A 14,650-nucleotide genomic window follows, 5' to 3' on the forward strand; every position below is an offset into this window, starting at 1 on the left:
TCAGCAAACGCCTCCACTGTAAACTGTTACCCTGAGAAATCTGCTCTTTCCCGCAGCTGGGGTATTGGAAGAATCACAGCTGAGGTTTGAGTTCACTCAGAATCTCAAAGTGTGTATGGTTATTTGGTTAGCTGCTTGGTACACGTTTTGTTAATATTCAGTTTATTCTTTTGACACAGAAAATGTGCCGTCTCCCGCTGAAGCATCTTAAATGGGGAGACTTCTTGTGCAGATGAATCTGAAATATTACTACATTATCATGTAGAATAGATACTGCAGAATTATTGGCAAAGTGTGTGAAAAAAGTTGAAAAAAACATGAATTTCTGGGAATTTATATGCTTTAAAAATGGTATTCTAAAAGCGAAGTGATTTTTTTAACAACATTAAATGAAATGTTATCTTTTATCCCTAGGTTTCTGCAGAATCTGCAGCTAAACGCTGAATTCCCAGTATGAGTATCCTTCCTGACTGTGTGGTGCTTCTAAACAGCTTGAAACAAAATGTCTCTTGGGAATAGCCAGACAACTAGAACGGCTTCATTCCTTACTAATGGAGGAAACCTCAGCTTTATTTCCAAGTATATTTGTTGAACTGATTATATATCTCTCTGAAATTACAGCAAAAAAGATAATTGGATCGAAAATATCTATTTCCCCATACAAGTTAAATTGGAAGCACATACCTTGATTTAAAACTGTCCGGTGGCATAAGTTCCAAAGTATGAGTCGGTCCATATAAGTTTACAACATACAGTTTTATTGTTGGATTCACTTGACCTGCCTTGGAAAAAATGAGAGTTGGAATACAAGCATATTAAGCATTAGAATATATTGAGATAAAAACTAAGAAAAGAGAGTTGATGCATTTACTTTCTTGTATTACAGTGGGAAAAGTGTAATTTCTCTAAAGTAGAAGAGATTTAACTTGTACAACTTGATGGCTTTCAATTGTTCTTGCAGATTGCTGCTTCTTAAGAATTTTAGCCAGACAATTACAGGTGACAAGCTATCACAATGACTGTATTTGTTAGGCAGTGTCACTGGGTTCTGTCTACAGCATGGCAGCACGATGATTGTAAAAAAAAAAAAAAAAAAAAAAATCAGCCTGTGCATCAAGTAGTTGTTCACATTATAGAAATATGAATTGCAATGAGACGCATACTTTGCTAATCTAAAACAAAAATAAGAAAACTAAGATGAAAGGAAAATTAAGGAGAAAAAAGAAATCAAGAAAGCAAAAACAAAAGAAAACTTATTCAAACCAGATACGCTGCAGCTAAAATGTCTGATTTATTCCATTGCATTAATATTCTTGGCTTCTCTTTCAGACTTTACTGATTACTAAATGGACTGACTCATTTGTGCAATTGAACACTGGGAGGTGGGCACACTGCCCTCTCTGAGTCCCTGGCATTAAGACTGGAGAGGCAACACTAAGGATGTATAATTTGAGTTCAGTGAATCAAAATTGCATTAAATCAATAATAACTAACATACACAGCCATTGGGATGCTTCTGGCCCATGGTATGTGCTCATGGCATTGCATGAATTATCTCATTAAAAGTCTCTACTGCAGTCCTAAGGCATAATTATAATCATTTTCTAGATGACATGGAGAAATTAAGTGAACTGTGCCAGGTGAAATATCTAATAACTCAGGGAGCTACTGTGTAAATTTAGGATTCTTTTAACTGCAGAGCTGCTGTTGTATTCTTCTCACATACTCAGGCAAAGGGGCCACCAACATGATTAACCGGTGGGCGGGAATGGGAACTTTAACCAACATATCTCCAGCAGTTGGAATGAATGGATGTCCACATGATTGTCCAGGATCAGTTGCTTACTAGTGGTTTCTAAACACTTCATCATTATCTTTATTGTATGGCTCTTACTGTGAGAAAGGGATCTTTGAAATATACAAAAAAGAAGAATATTAAAAGTGAGGGGAATTAAAAGATTACACAAAAAATTGATTTACCAATAACAAACATTTATGTTCAAAGAATTGGCATCGGTGGAACCTGGAGTTCAATCAAGCACCACCCCACCCCACCAAATAGCATAATCTGCTTCATCAATATTCTAAAGTGTTCTTCAAGGCCTGTTTCCTTGAGGTAGCATAAGAAACTGAATCTGTATGAGCCACACATAGGTCAGAAATTTGTGCAAAAAAACAAGGGAATCGGGAAGGGCATTCATAATTCAATAAATTATGACTACTAGCATTTTAAATATGGGGTCCTTGGTTTGAATAAGAGCTCTTTGTTTTGTTCTTGCTTGCACTCTTGATTTCTTTTGGGGGGATGCTATGGGAATGGCTCCTACTGGAAAGGGGGTTTCCGGAAGATAAACTAGGAGCCTGCTACACAAAGGCTCTAGTCTCAGAATCCGTAAACATTTTCCTTTTGCTTCCAAACCATCCAGGGAATAAGTACAGTTGCCATGGGAAATTTAGGCTTCTTTCATTCTTAGGAGCTCCATTTCCCACTATTTTTATTTGAATTGGGTTATTCTGGCTATCCCCCAAAACATCAGTTTTATCCATTAACTTAGTTTGGTAATTTTTTCCTACTGGATCATATGTAATAAAATGAAGATCTGCACACTGTAATTAACAGGTGTCCTCAACGTATGGATGCTAGCCCAGAAGTGTCAATAAATATGGCCTGGAACCTTAGAAACCCAAGTGCACGGGTTGCTATCCAGACCTACATTCTGATCCAAATTCAGAGTCTTAAAAAAACACATTATCAGTGACCTAAAAAGTTTAAAAAATGAGTATGCACATTTTGACAAAATATGTCTGTTGTCTATCTATGCTTCTCTCTATCTAATCAACAGTCTATTCATTGTCAAAGGTTTGCACACATCAGAGTCATGTATGGGCATTTAGAGCTTGCTAAGCCACAGATCACTGAAGCTCACTTTTACCCTGTTGTTACCTTCAGGTTACTGATGGGGTAATGTTTGGAATCTGCATTTGAAAAAAATCCAAGTTCACTCTTCATTTATTACATAGTAGGATCACATGCTAAACCTTGTCACAGGTTATTTACTCAATGATCAAAAGCAAGACAAATACCTCTATGGAATTATGTAATAAGGACTAACTTTTGAGTCAAATGTTTCTTGTCAATAACTAAAAATATAGATTTGCTACACAGAACAGCAAAAAATAGCTTTGTATAAAGCATCAAAACTGGTATATGCTGGCGAATTTAAAATGAATTAGTATTAAGATACACAGCCTTCTAGCTAGAAGTTTATGTTTATATTTTTAATCATTCAAGAAACTGATTAATGTAAAGGGGAAATTAGATTTTATCCTTCTGTGAACTCTCACCCATGATGTACAGATTTGAGACATACTTTCTCAAAGGTATTATCGTATCTTCAAGCTTTCTTTGTCACAGTGTAAGTTCATGGGTGCATGCCCTTAGGCCCAAGAAACTTCTACATGAACATAATAAATTAAAAGTTATTTTCACATCTGGCCAGTGTTTAAACAGGAAATGAGCTGCTTAACATCAAGCTCTCCTCAAAATTCAGCTCTCTGGCGTTCTATTATCTTGGATTTTTATCTGTCCATGGAATTTTGAAATTGACCACACATTTCACGTTCATTTAAGCATTTTAATATTTGAATTATTCCAACAGTTCAGCAGCTACAGGAATGCATCTATTTGCCTTTAAGGTCACATTTGCCACCAAGAGTGCAAATCTGCAGAATTCCTCCTTCAGTGGTTCTGAAACACAAGCTTCAGTAATAATTAACCTTATTTCACTGGCAACTAAATTGTCATTAAATGAGATAATGTTTTAATTAAGAAGATTAACCTGAGGTTACTGAGATAGAACTGTGCATCTCTATTGTGCTGAATTGCTAATGAAAGGGTATTTTATGTATTCTAAATCATGCTGAATTAAGTAAAATACAAATATAGTTATTTAGTGTGAGTATTTCATTAGTAAGTCTGACCACATTAAGTATTTGCCACAATCACTTTAATTTAGTCTAATCTAAAACACAATTTAGGATGAACTGCTTCAATTTCTATAGTACTGACTTTTTTTTTCTTTATTACTATGCTAAGAGCAAGAAGAAGCAATACATTTGTTATGGGAAATAAGCATGTTTGACCTCAGTAGAGAATAGTCTGAACATGAAAGTCACATACTCAGTCCACTATGGAGAAGGAGAACTGAAGCACAGATGGACCTTGCGTCCTGCCATCTTAATTTCATGAAGAGCTATTCCTCCTAACATCCACTGAGTTTTCTTTGTTTTGGCTTTACAAGCTGGAGTGTTGGGCTCCTTTCTAACATTCTTCAGGGGACGCTATTTCCAAACACTCAGGTGTTCATCCTGCTAGGAATTTCTGTTACAGGAGTGAGATTCGTAATGTGACCAATATGCAGCTCAGTCATGAAGAATAGACAGAACAAAACAGTACTTGATGACTTGACAAGGCAATATTTTGATTCCAGTTGCATCCTGTCTGGCTGCTAAAACACAACTTGACCTTGTGTAGTTTTAGGGAGAGAAATGGAAGGAACCAGCTGGTGCCATTTTTCGTGTCCCTCTCATAACTGTGATTTTTACAAAGAACAGTTCAGCTTTTAGAATGTACATTTTCCTATTTATACAATAGACGTAACTGACAAAGATCAAATGAGAAAAAAAAGTTTTTTTAAAATTCTTGAAAAAAAACAGCATGTTTTAGGGAATATACATAATGCATATAACTAATTCTTACTAATTAATGCATATCTTTACTATTAAGCAATGGCAAACAATTAGTTGTATAATGAATTAAAAATAACAAGGAATCTTGACTTCATCCAGGGTCTTCTGGATTACTGTAACAGATTTCTGTTTACTCTGCTGTTTTGGTTTGCCTCCATCTTGTCAACTATGAGACCCACGAGTGCCCATAATTTAGAATCATAGGTGAATTTCTGAAGAGGTAAAACGAAAGCCTGACTACAGCCTATGTCTTTTTTGAGCACATCCAAAATGACACTGCTCTTGGGGAATGGAATAGAAAGATGTGCTTCCATGAGACTCACGTGAGTGTCTTTTATTACTCTGAGCATAGCTGCATATCTCATAGTCATTAGTTCTCCAGTTTCTTGAATTTCCAGGTGAAGTTCATTATCACATAAATCAAATAATGTGAGATTAAAATATTTGAGAAATTTTTAAGGCTTTTTGCAGTGGTGGATGAAATGGGGAGCAAAAAAAAGGTGTTGGGATCTGTTCAGGCATACACTGCATTCCACACACACACACACACACACACACACACACACAAAGTTGTTAAATCTGTAATTGGAGAACTATAAAAATGTTTGGTGTTCTGATAAAAAATATTTTGATGAATTAGATTGCTTTATGGTTAGGTCAAATTTTCATTTTCTCCTGAAGAGCACTGAGCATATGTCTTCCAAAACATGTTTATTAAAGATCCTAAATGTAACTTCTCAAAATTATGTCACATGCTGACAGATGCAACTGGAATCAAATCATCTCCTTGTGAAGTTGTGATAATTTCCAAGCCAGATAACTCATCATCCAGTTTTTAACACCACAGCCCATAGAAAATGGCCAAACCCAATGAAGGGCTTCAGTTGCTCAGTGTGGAGAATGTTAATCTTAGTCCAAATTCTCCATTTTCAAGTTGTTTCTTCTTGCTCTTTAGATAATCTCAGTGCAAAGGATGTGTGAGCAACCACACTTCCACTCTTGGCCACCCCCCGCAGGCTCGGAGTAAGGAGTGTGGTGGAAATTTGACCAAGTAATGCAATGATGCACAAATTCAAAGGTAGATAACCTACCATACCTGAGAAAACAGGCTGCCACTCACAAGGAAAATTACTTAAAAGTTATCTCTGCATAAAATTATCATCTTCTAAGCAATTAAGAGCTGAAATGAATAATGTAGAATATTATTTTTTTAAAATATCTTATGTGAATAATTTATAGGGGTCTCATTCTAAAGCCTGTTTCTTTATAACATAAGCATGAGAATAGAATTCTAGAAACAGACCTTGAGTCATAACAGATGGCAAACGAAGCACCAAGTGTATTCCAGATGCTTTAGACCCTATTCCTAACAGCTTCATAGAAAAGTGGAAATAATTGCAGCCTGAGCAGGATTTTTCTATTCTCACCAAGAGATAAAACTTTGTCTTCTCTTCTGGCTGTCATTCATTGCTTTTGACCCAATACTAGCCTTTCATAAATTAAGTTCCCCCGTTTGATCCTCCCAAATAATGCTGATATTAATTCTAAGAAATTCTTTATGCTTTGCTTATTCTTTATTGAATTTCTTCATGCTTAGTGTCTTCTTCACTGGAGAAGTTTTCTGCTTAGTCAGTTTTTATAGGAACTTTATAATGTACATTAACATACTGTATAGTAAGTTATCCAAGAAATTATCTGAAAAAAGTTTTTTTTAATATCTAGCAACTTTCAACTTATTTGAGTATGGGTGTTCCCTTCCTTTGTAATAACCACTCACACCCGCATAACCTGGCATTACTTTATTCTTTTATCATGCTGCTCTCTATTCTACCTAGTTTATATTTTTTAAAAAATTGTGACAGTAAAGTGTGAGCTTCAGAAGAAAAGGAATACAATAAAAATGAAAATTTCCACATTCCTGTATCATTTTGACATCTTGATACCCTAACTCTGGGTCTAAACTACTAAAAATTTGGAAATGATGGGTCCATGAATAACAGAAGCTTCTATTTCCCGGCAAAGACACCCTGCTCATAAAGAAGTGCACTATCCATCAAGTGAAAGAGAACACTCCAGCACTCCCATGTCACTTACCTTTGGGTAGGGATACTGTTTCCCTTTGGGATACAGTGCGCCAGTAAACCGGGGAATAACCATATTAGGCACCAGCGAGTCATTTATCATCAGGAAGGCAAGTCTCTCTCCATCTGGGGACCACCAGTGGGCGATGTGAGAATGCAGAATCTCCTCTAGAACAAATGAATGTCATTTGAATGTAACTGCAGAGATGCGTATTCAGTGATCTACAGACATTAGTCCTGGAAATCATCATTGGGCATGTGTTCTTTCCAGGCAGTGTGCTTTATTTTTATGAATTTCCCTGAAAATTATGCATGTATGCATGGTTTCATTGCCAGGAAGAGTAGATTCAAATTAGAAAAGGGATCAAGCAATGGAATCCAGATTTCATGGACTGTTGGTAATGTGTGCGTAGCAGATGAAAGAACCGTCACAGTAAATGAATAAGAAAAGTAATTGAAAAGTGAGATATAAGCTATATCATACACGTCATCATTCAATCATCTTTGCTTATCGAGTGATTTTAAGCTCTAGGGATATAGGATAAAGACTATTCTTGATATTTTTCATGTAACCTAAGAACTGGTACCCACTTAGCTTTGGCTGCTTTCCAGTTCAGAGAGTGTACCTGCAGAAGCTATACTCAAAGGATCCCAAACCTTCCACCCGCCACAGGATGTGATCATCTTAATGTATTTGCAGATGGTTATGTAGAGAAAAAAAATCAAGTTACTTATTCCCTTGGCTCCATCCCACAAGGCCAACTCACACAGGCTGAGCACTTGGAATGATGTCACTACTCCTGTGAATGCAACCTCTTCCCCACAGTTTTCTCCTTTGTGTCTGGCACTAGATGATCTGCATGATGACAGGTATAGTAACATCTTGGTTGTTATCAGCTCAGTTTACATCATTGTCTTTCTCCTTTCTCCTTTGTAAACTGTTTCTTTGTAAATAAATCCATTTTATTGAAGTTGCCAATGTTTTCATTTAAGAAGCCTGACAGATCCAGTTATTCATATCAGAGGGTTATCAGCAAGCAGCCCTTCAAAACTAGAATTTGTGATTAGATCTCTCTCTCTCTCTCACATAGACTCACAGAGACATAAGGGTGCACTCATATGTGGAATGTCATACTTACCTTTCCAGGAACTACAATGTGGAAAATCTCCAACGAAAGATAAAATTGTGACTATTCAATGATCTGTGATGATTCCATGGAACGAAATTCAAATAAAGAGGAAAGCCACTGAGAGAACAAATGCTTGTGGTGCTGAATGCTTGCAGCAATGGTTATCTCAAAGATTCTGTAGTACCCGTGGTTCTCCTGACACCCCAGCGAGGCACACAGGAAAAATTAGGAAATTGAAACCATGATTTTGGAATTAGTAATGTTTATAGATAACAAATAGCCAAGAAGGCATTTTTGGAAAAGACTTTTTCTTCTGTGTTAACAGTGAAGATATAGCTGAGGGTTAAGGAAATACAGAAAAGGTTAAACAGATACAACTTTAATTAGGGATTCAATTCCATTTGTTCTTTTAAGAGAACACAGACATTGGGGATACCAGGGACCTAACACTTACGATGTTTGGGTAAAAATATATAGTATAATTGTGTTTTCTGGACCAATATCATGAATCAAACATTTTATACCTGCCTACTACAGCACATGTCAAATTCAATGGCCAAAAAGTCTTAGCCTCAAAATTGTCTCTATGCAATAAATGTAGCTCCTCTAGCTAATTGTAGAGTATAAGAGAAAAATTTATGTAAAAATTCAAGAATCTGAAACATCAGAGAATTTTCTAGAGACACAGTATACTGGCACCCACAGGTGTATCTCTTCTAACATGGGGGAAGCACCATTTAAACAAAAGGAAGTATTGGCTCTTTGGATGTTGATGATGATAAAACCGCATTTGCATGGATATTACATTCCTAATATCATGTAAAGTTGTCCACTGACTAGTTTTACTCATAACTAGACCTGAGCAAGTCAGGACTTTGTAACAGAGCTTGGCCATGGTACAACCTTCCTTCATCCTCTAATTTGTGACCCAACAGATGTAATGGTGATAGAAGTATCTGGAGCTGTTGGGACTCCCCATTTGAAAATTATAGCACAGGCATTATAAGTTGTAGAGAAATTCCACTCTCAGGATGATAAGTACTGCCTATTTCCAAAGGAACTCTCAACTGGACTTCGGTAGGAAACAATTAGCCACTGACTACGCAATGCAAGCTGTTCATTACGTACAGGTTGCTGCCTGATTCACTGACCAGAATCCACATTGGCAGAGAAGGAATAAATGCAGGGTTGGATTTTATGCAGGGCTGCAAGTTATACATGAAAAAGCTGGAACCAGTTTGTTCTGTACTATGATCTGATTTACAGAGGAATTAAAAGACAGTGATAAACAATAAATCAAAAGAATTTTGAGCAAACATTTGTCTACTTTCTGTATAAAGAGACCTGGCTGGAACCACGGATTCATCCTAATTCTTGCATATCAAATAATGAAACATCCTGACAGAGGAGCTTGAGGAACTCCTCTGTCAAGGACACAGTCCCTGCAGCTGAGTGCAAGAAACAAGGCTGAGAGCAGCCCAGATTAGGCCAGGTTACAGAACTCACTGCCAAACATATTGGACAGGATTGTGGGCTGGCCAGGTTGGGCCAATTCATGACACACACTGGCAGATCTGAGAACCAGGACAGGGTGCAAGGTAGGCCTGGCTGGGCTGTAACACCAGCTAATTCACATTATGGCCAGTCCTGGGAACTGGCTGGGCTGGGCTAGGCTTCAGTACCCATCAGTATTGGCTGGAACTGGACACTGACCAGGCCGGGCCAGGCTTTTACACCCAATGGCAAATGCTTAAGTGAGGCAGCCCATACCAGATTGGTCTGCATCACCCACAACCACATGTGAGACCCTGGGAGTGGGGGAAGTAAGCCTGGTATGGGGTTAGTTGGGTGCTTCCCTGATGAGCCACTTCTCCTACAATGGACTTGAGAACTGGCCTTGAGGCAGACCAGGTTGGGCAGCACTACAACAACTGATGGCATGCAAGCGAGCTAGGTTAGAGGAAAAGCCAGGCTGGGTTTACCAACTGTACCCACTGTTGTAGGGATAGTCCAGAATAAGAGCAGGTAAGCTGGAAAGTGCTGGGACTGGCGGCAAATCCTGTCAAGCTAGCCTGCAGAACTACCTTGAGAGTATAAGATCTGGGACTGGGAGTGGGTTCAACAGAGAAGCTGTAGGCACCTCTCGGATGCATTACATTTTCCACTGGTAAGCTTGGAAACCAGGGCTATGGACAGGGCTTGATAAACAGGGGTGGCTGCAGCAGGCATGAGTGTGGGTTGGATTGTGGGGTTGGTTGGGTTGAGCTGGGCTCCAGTGCCCATTGATATATATGAGAGCTGAATGGGATGTGGGATAGACTGGCCCAGTCTGCTGCACCATACTGGCCAACACAGGAATCAGAAGTAGTTGGCAGAGGCGGGCCTAGTGGGGGGCTATTAGGGTCATTATGATTAGGCCAAGTGTGTGGTAGCTGGGTTGGGTTGGGCCTCAGCATCACTGGTTTACATAAGAAAATGGGCTAGAGAAAGAACTGACCCAGCAATTGAAACTACAAGTGTGTGCATAGGCTGATAGGGTGGATGGATAGATCTGGACCCCATACTGGCTAGCACACGAGTCAGGTCTGCGATCACTTCAGACACGGTTTCTTTGGGTATGTATTCAACTCATCCACTGGACTCAAAATTCCAACCTTAGGGTAGAACCACAGGATCTGTGCTCTGCATATGTCAAAACTGGGCCTCCTCACTGGAAAACACAGAACAGTGAGGGCATATCCAGAAGCACATGGATAATTTGACAGGCTATAGGAGCCTGCAGGGCACATCAGGTACCATAACAGAGGAAGGAGGGCAAAACAAATTGGTCAAATTTCCCAGCCAAATATTGCCCACAAATATCCGGGCGAACGGAAAATCAAAGGTGAACTATGTAAGCCAATGAATCTTGGAACAATTTCCTCATCCTTGGATCAGCAAGATTGATGGCATTTCAGAACTATCAAAACCACTTGAGCAGAACCCTCAGTTCATGCTCCATATCAGGCCCCAGGGATGGCCTGAGTGGTCATTCCTCATCTCTGGATACAGAGGTGGTTGAGAGGCTGGGTGTGGCTTTTCTCCTTCTCTCCCTGCTTCCCCAGATACAGGAAGGAGAAAAAGAAAATTTGGAAACAATGATCTTACCCACTTTCCCTTAATCCTTGACCTTTCCCACCCTAATCAACTATGCAAACATCATCAGAAATAAAATTTAAAAACAGCAATACCTCTCCCGAAGAACATTCTTTTAAAGTCAATTGTAAAAGTAATGACAAAAATTTGGAGGAAAAAAATCAGCAAATGGAATTATTTAAAGAAGAAAGTTGGTTAAAAAAATAAAGATATCAGCATTGCACCGTGTCCACCAGAGTGCAGTCATTGCAGATAGATACAAGAAACAACCCCCGCGAAGGATGTAGTTTATGTCCGTCACTCTCTGATACCATCACCTTTTTCTGCCAATGCCTATGGCCACTGTGGAGATTTTCATATCAAATCCTTTCTTAGCAGAATCAGTTGATTACATATTGACAGGTGGACTTAAAGGGACAAACACAGGGTCTGGGAGTTGATTTTTTCTGCTGCCTACAGTTTTATCAAGCCCTTACGCATAGGCTTTTAGAGACACTAGCCTGTGACTGTAATAGCTAGCAAAACATTTCCTAATAGGACATATTTCGTGTTTAAAAAAATGGGTGGGGAGAGGTCCAGTGTAGAACATGGTCTCCTCATGTTCACTGTTGGCTCTCTGTATCTCTGTATCTCAGAAAAATAATTCCTCTACTCTCCCTTTGTTTGGGTGTTGACGCTGGGACCAAGCATGAGATGTGTCCTCACTCTATGGTCAGTCTATACACAGATTAAAGAGGCAAGGGAGGAGAAGAAATAATGACTGCTCTATGAACACCAGTAATTCACTGGACGCCTATGCTTCATGTTCTCTAGGAATTGGATTAGAGGTTTGCAAGTCCCACATTGGCTGAAGAAGAATGTCTCCAGCAGGAACATAATATCATTTCTGTTGTAGCATGCATTATTTAGGAACTCATTACTTTAACTAAAATTCATGAGGGGCTTCTTAAGAGGGAAAAAAAATAGTAGGGCTTTCAGTTGCAGGTTCACACAGTCTGATGTGGAACAGTCCCTATTGGGAATGTCTAGTAAGTGATGTCAGAAGTGATGGAGGCTTGCAATGGGTGAGTTTAGGCAGAAGAACAATCATATGGTTAACTAGACCCCAATGAATGTATGCAGTGAACCTTTCAGAAATGACCACCTCTTGAGAACACAGGACCCAGGACACAGAGACCTCCTATAGGGTCCACCTGCTACCCAACATTATTACATTAAAACTCTACCCTAATCCTTCAAATCCTTCAGCAGTTTTCCTTAAGCAACCCTGACATTCAGTTTCTGTCATGGAGTGGGAGAAAGAAAGTGACTACACACTTTCGACTTCCCACAAGATATTCTAATGCCATATTAATCAGAAGACCAAATTAAAACTTTTGGACACAGCATCTTATTTTTTCTAAGATAGGTTTTTCTTAAATTCTACCTGTACTTATTTGACTAAACAGACTGTTTATTCAACTGTCCTTATGGAAATTAATGTGTCTTTAGACCTTTGTAAAATACATTTAGTGACAGAAAGCAATCAGAATTTAATCACTGATTGTCTCTGCCAATGGAAAAAATTGTCATTAGTAAACTTAGAGATAGAATCAGAGATCTATTTTAGACCTCAGGAGATTTTCAAGTACACCTTTGCCTAACAATGGTCAATGGAGGACTGAAATTGTAGCATCCTGATTAAGAATGAAAAGCAATAACATATGACAAAAATGATTAGCTGGTCCATCCTTCAAATAATCTATCTAGTTAACAGGCTAATAAAAATTCAAAGAAAGATGAATTGGCAGTTGAGGAATGCTTAACGACTAAGGTCACATGATTAATTCGATTTTTCTCTTAATATTGACGTTTTCTGTACCATCTTGTATGAAAACGAAAATACAAGCATGCTACAAGTTTTCTATCCATTTACTGGATGGATATCCCACAGTGGAACAATAACAACAAGGATTTTTTTTTCTTGTGTGGAGGGAGATGGAGACTTCTGTTTTGGGAACACAAACTCTAATTTAAAGACAAAGAATATGCCCATTGTCTCTTCCTTTTTGATAGGATTGGTCCAAATGTGACCCAGGCGATTTAAATGAAGGAAGATAGTGGATAGAAGTTCTTTTCTTGGCTCCAACCCATTTAAGTCACATGAGTTTAGATGTGTTTTTCTCAAGCAAAACTCATTCTTCTACTACTGGAAAACAAAAGGAAATTATAAGATTTATTGCATCTAGTTTGCAGTGACTGCCTCCCCTCTCCACTTCAGGTATCAGTGAACAGTTTCTAGTTCTTGTCTAGTATGTGGTTGACAGACTCGTGTTTAAAGTCTCTCAGAATTACTCTCTTGTAAACATGCCATTTTATCCAGTTATTGATCCATATAAATAACTTATGCAGTTGAGGAGATACAAGATACGCATGGCCAACTGAGGATTAACCATACATTTCAAGGGCATACTGAGTATAAATTCTAAGTCCAGTATGATTTGAAGTTACAGAGAGATTCTGCTGATTGAAGTCAACTCCGAACTTCTAAGAAGTGTGTTTTATCACAAGTGCTGCCATATGAATGCTAGCAGTTTCCAATCGTAAGCATGACCCAGATTTGAGGATGTTTCTTTATATCAGAAATTGTGTCTCACCTACTGTTTTGATAATGGATGGATTTGCACTTGCTATTCTTCCCTACAAAAGTGTTACTATTCAAAAACAATACATGCAAAGATCCATGCAACTATCTTCAAAGGTTAACTGGAGAGAAAGATAAATACGTGTATTTTAATACACATGTTTTTAAGTCATCTCGGATAAGGCACAGACTTCTTTAGCCACAACTATCTGGGATATTTATTTATGGGTTGAAATGTCCCATGTTAATTATATTATTCCCACTCTTTAAAAAATAAATTATATTCCATTTGAATTTACTGTAGGCTTAGGGTCTTCATTTTTATTACTCTGGTTTAGAAAACCTCACTACAGAACAGATGGAGTTTGCAATGCATGTGGTTTTATATCAGACTCTTAAAAACACAGCCTCAACACAGAACATTTCCAGGAAACTAAGATCCCACCATTGTTGTAAGATTAATGTCCTATTCTGAAAACTGGCCTGATTTATTCTATTTGTAGTTTATCAATTTAGACAGATAGGATTTTCTGAAGATGTTACTGCCCGTCCTGGGGGGACGTGCAGGATTTTTTTGCTCCTGGTTTTCTGTGTTTCACTGACAACTTTCTTGAAAGAACTGCCTCTATTTATAAGTTTCTCATTTCACGCTTTTACCTCCATTTACCGCAATTTTATTTCTGACTCTACCAACTGACTGGTGTTGCTGCTGGTAGGATTACCAGCTATCCAGAAGCAGAACTAATAACAATTTTGCTTAACCTCCAGGGACTCAGTACCACTGTTAATCCTCCTACCTTCTCAATCCCATGGCTGCTTCCTCTGGGATAATACTTCAGTAAGTGCTTAGTAAACCCTTATTAAATTAATGAAAGGAGAAAAGTCCATGGCTTCTTGAGGAGAGGAAAACTACAGTACTAACAGGCATTTGC

The 14,650-nt window shown here is 38.3% G+C and overlaps 1 protein-coding gene across 1 annotated transcript in view; it reads right to left on the minus strand.

Annotated features, from left to right (window-relative positions):
• The window catches only part of DPP10 (dipeptidyl peptidase like 10), a 537,944-nt gene that overhangs the window by 111,318 nt on the left and 411,976 nt on the right, over positions 1–14,650 (minus strand). Inside the window, exons 9-10 of the mRNA XM_058664194.1 lie at positions 6,844–6,998; positions 685–782 (exon numbers count right to left, since the gene is read on the minus strand). Of these exons, the coding sequence (XP_058520177.1) occupies positions 685–782; positions 6,844–6,998 (253 nt within the window). The remainder of the gene's footprint in view (positions 1–684; positions 783–6,843; positions 6,999–14,650) is intronic.

The sequence above is a fragment of the Ochotona princeps genome, chromosome 5, assembly GCF_030435755.1.
Source record: "Ochotona princeps isolate mOchPri1 chromosome 5, mOchPri1.hap1, whole genome shotgun sequence".
Lineage (NCBI taxonomy): Eukaryota > Metazoa > Chordata > Mammalia > Lagomorpha > Ochotonidae > Ochotona > Ochotona princeps.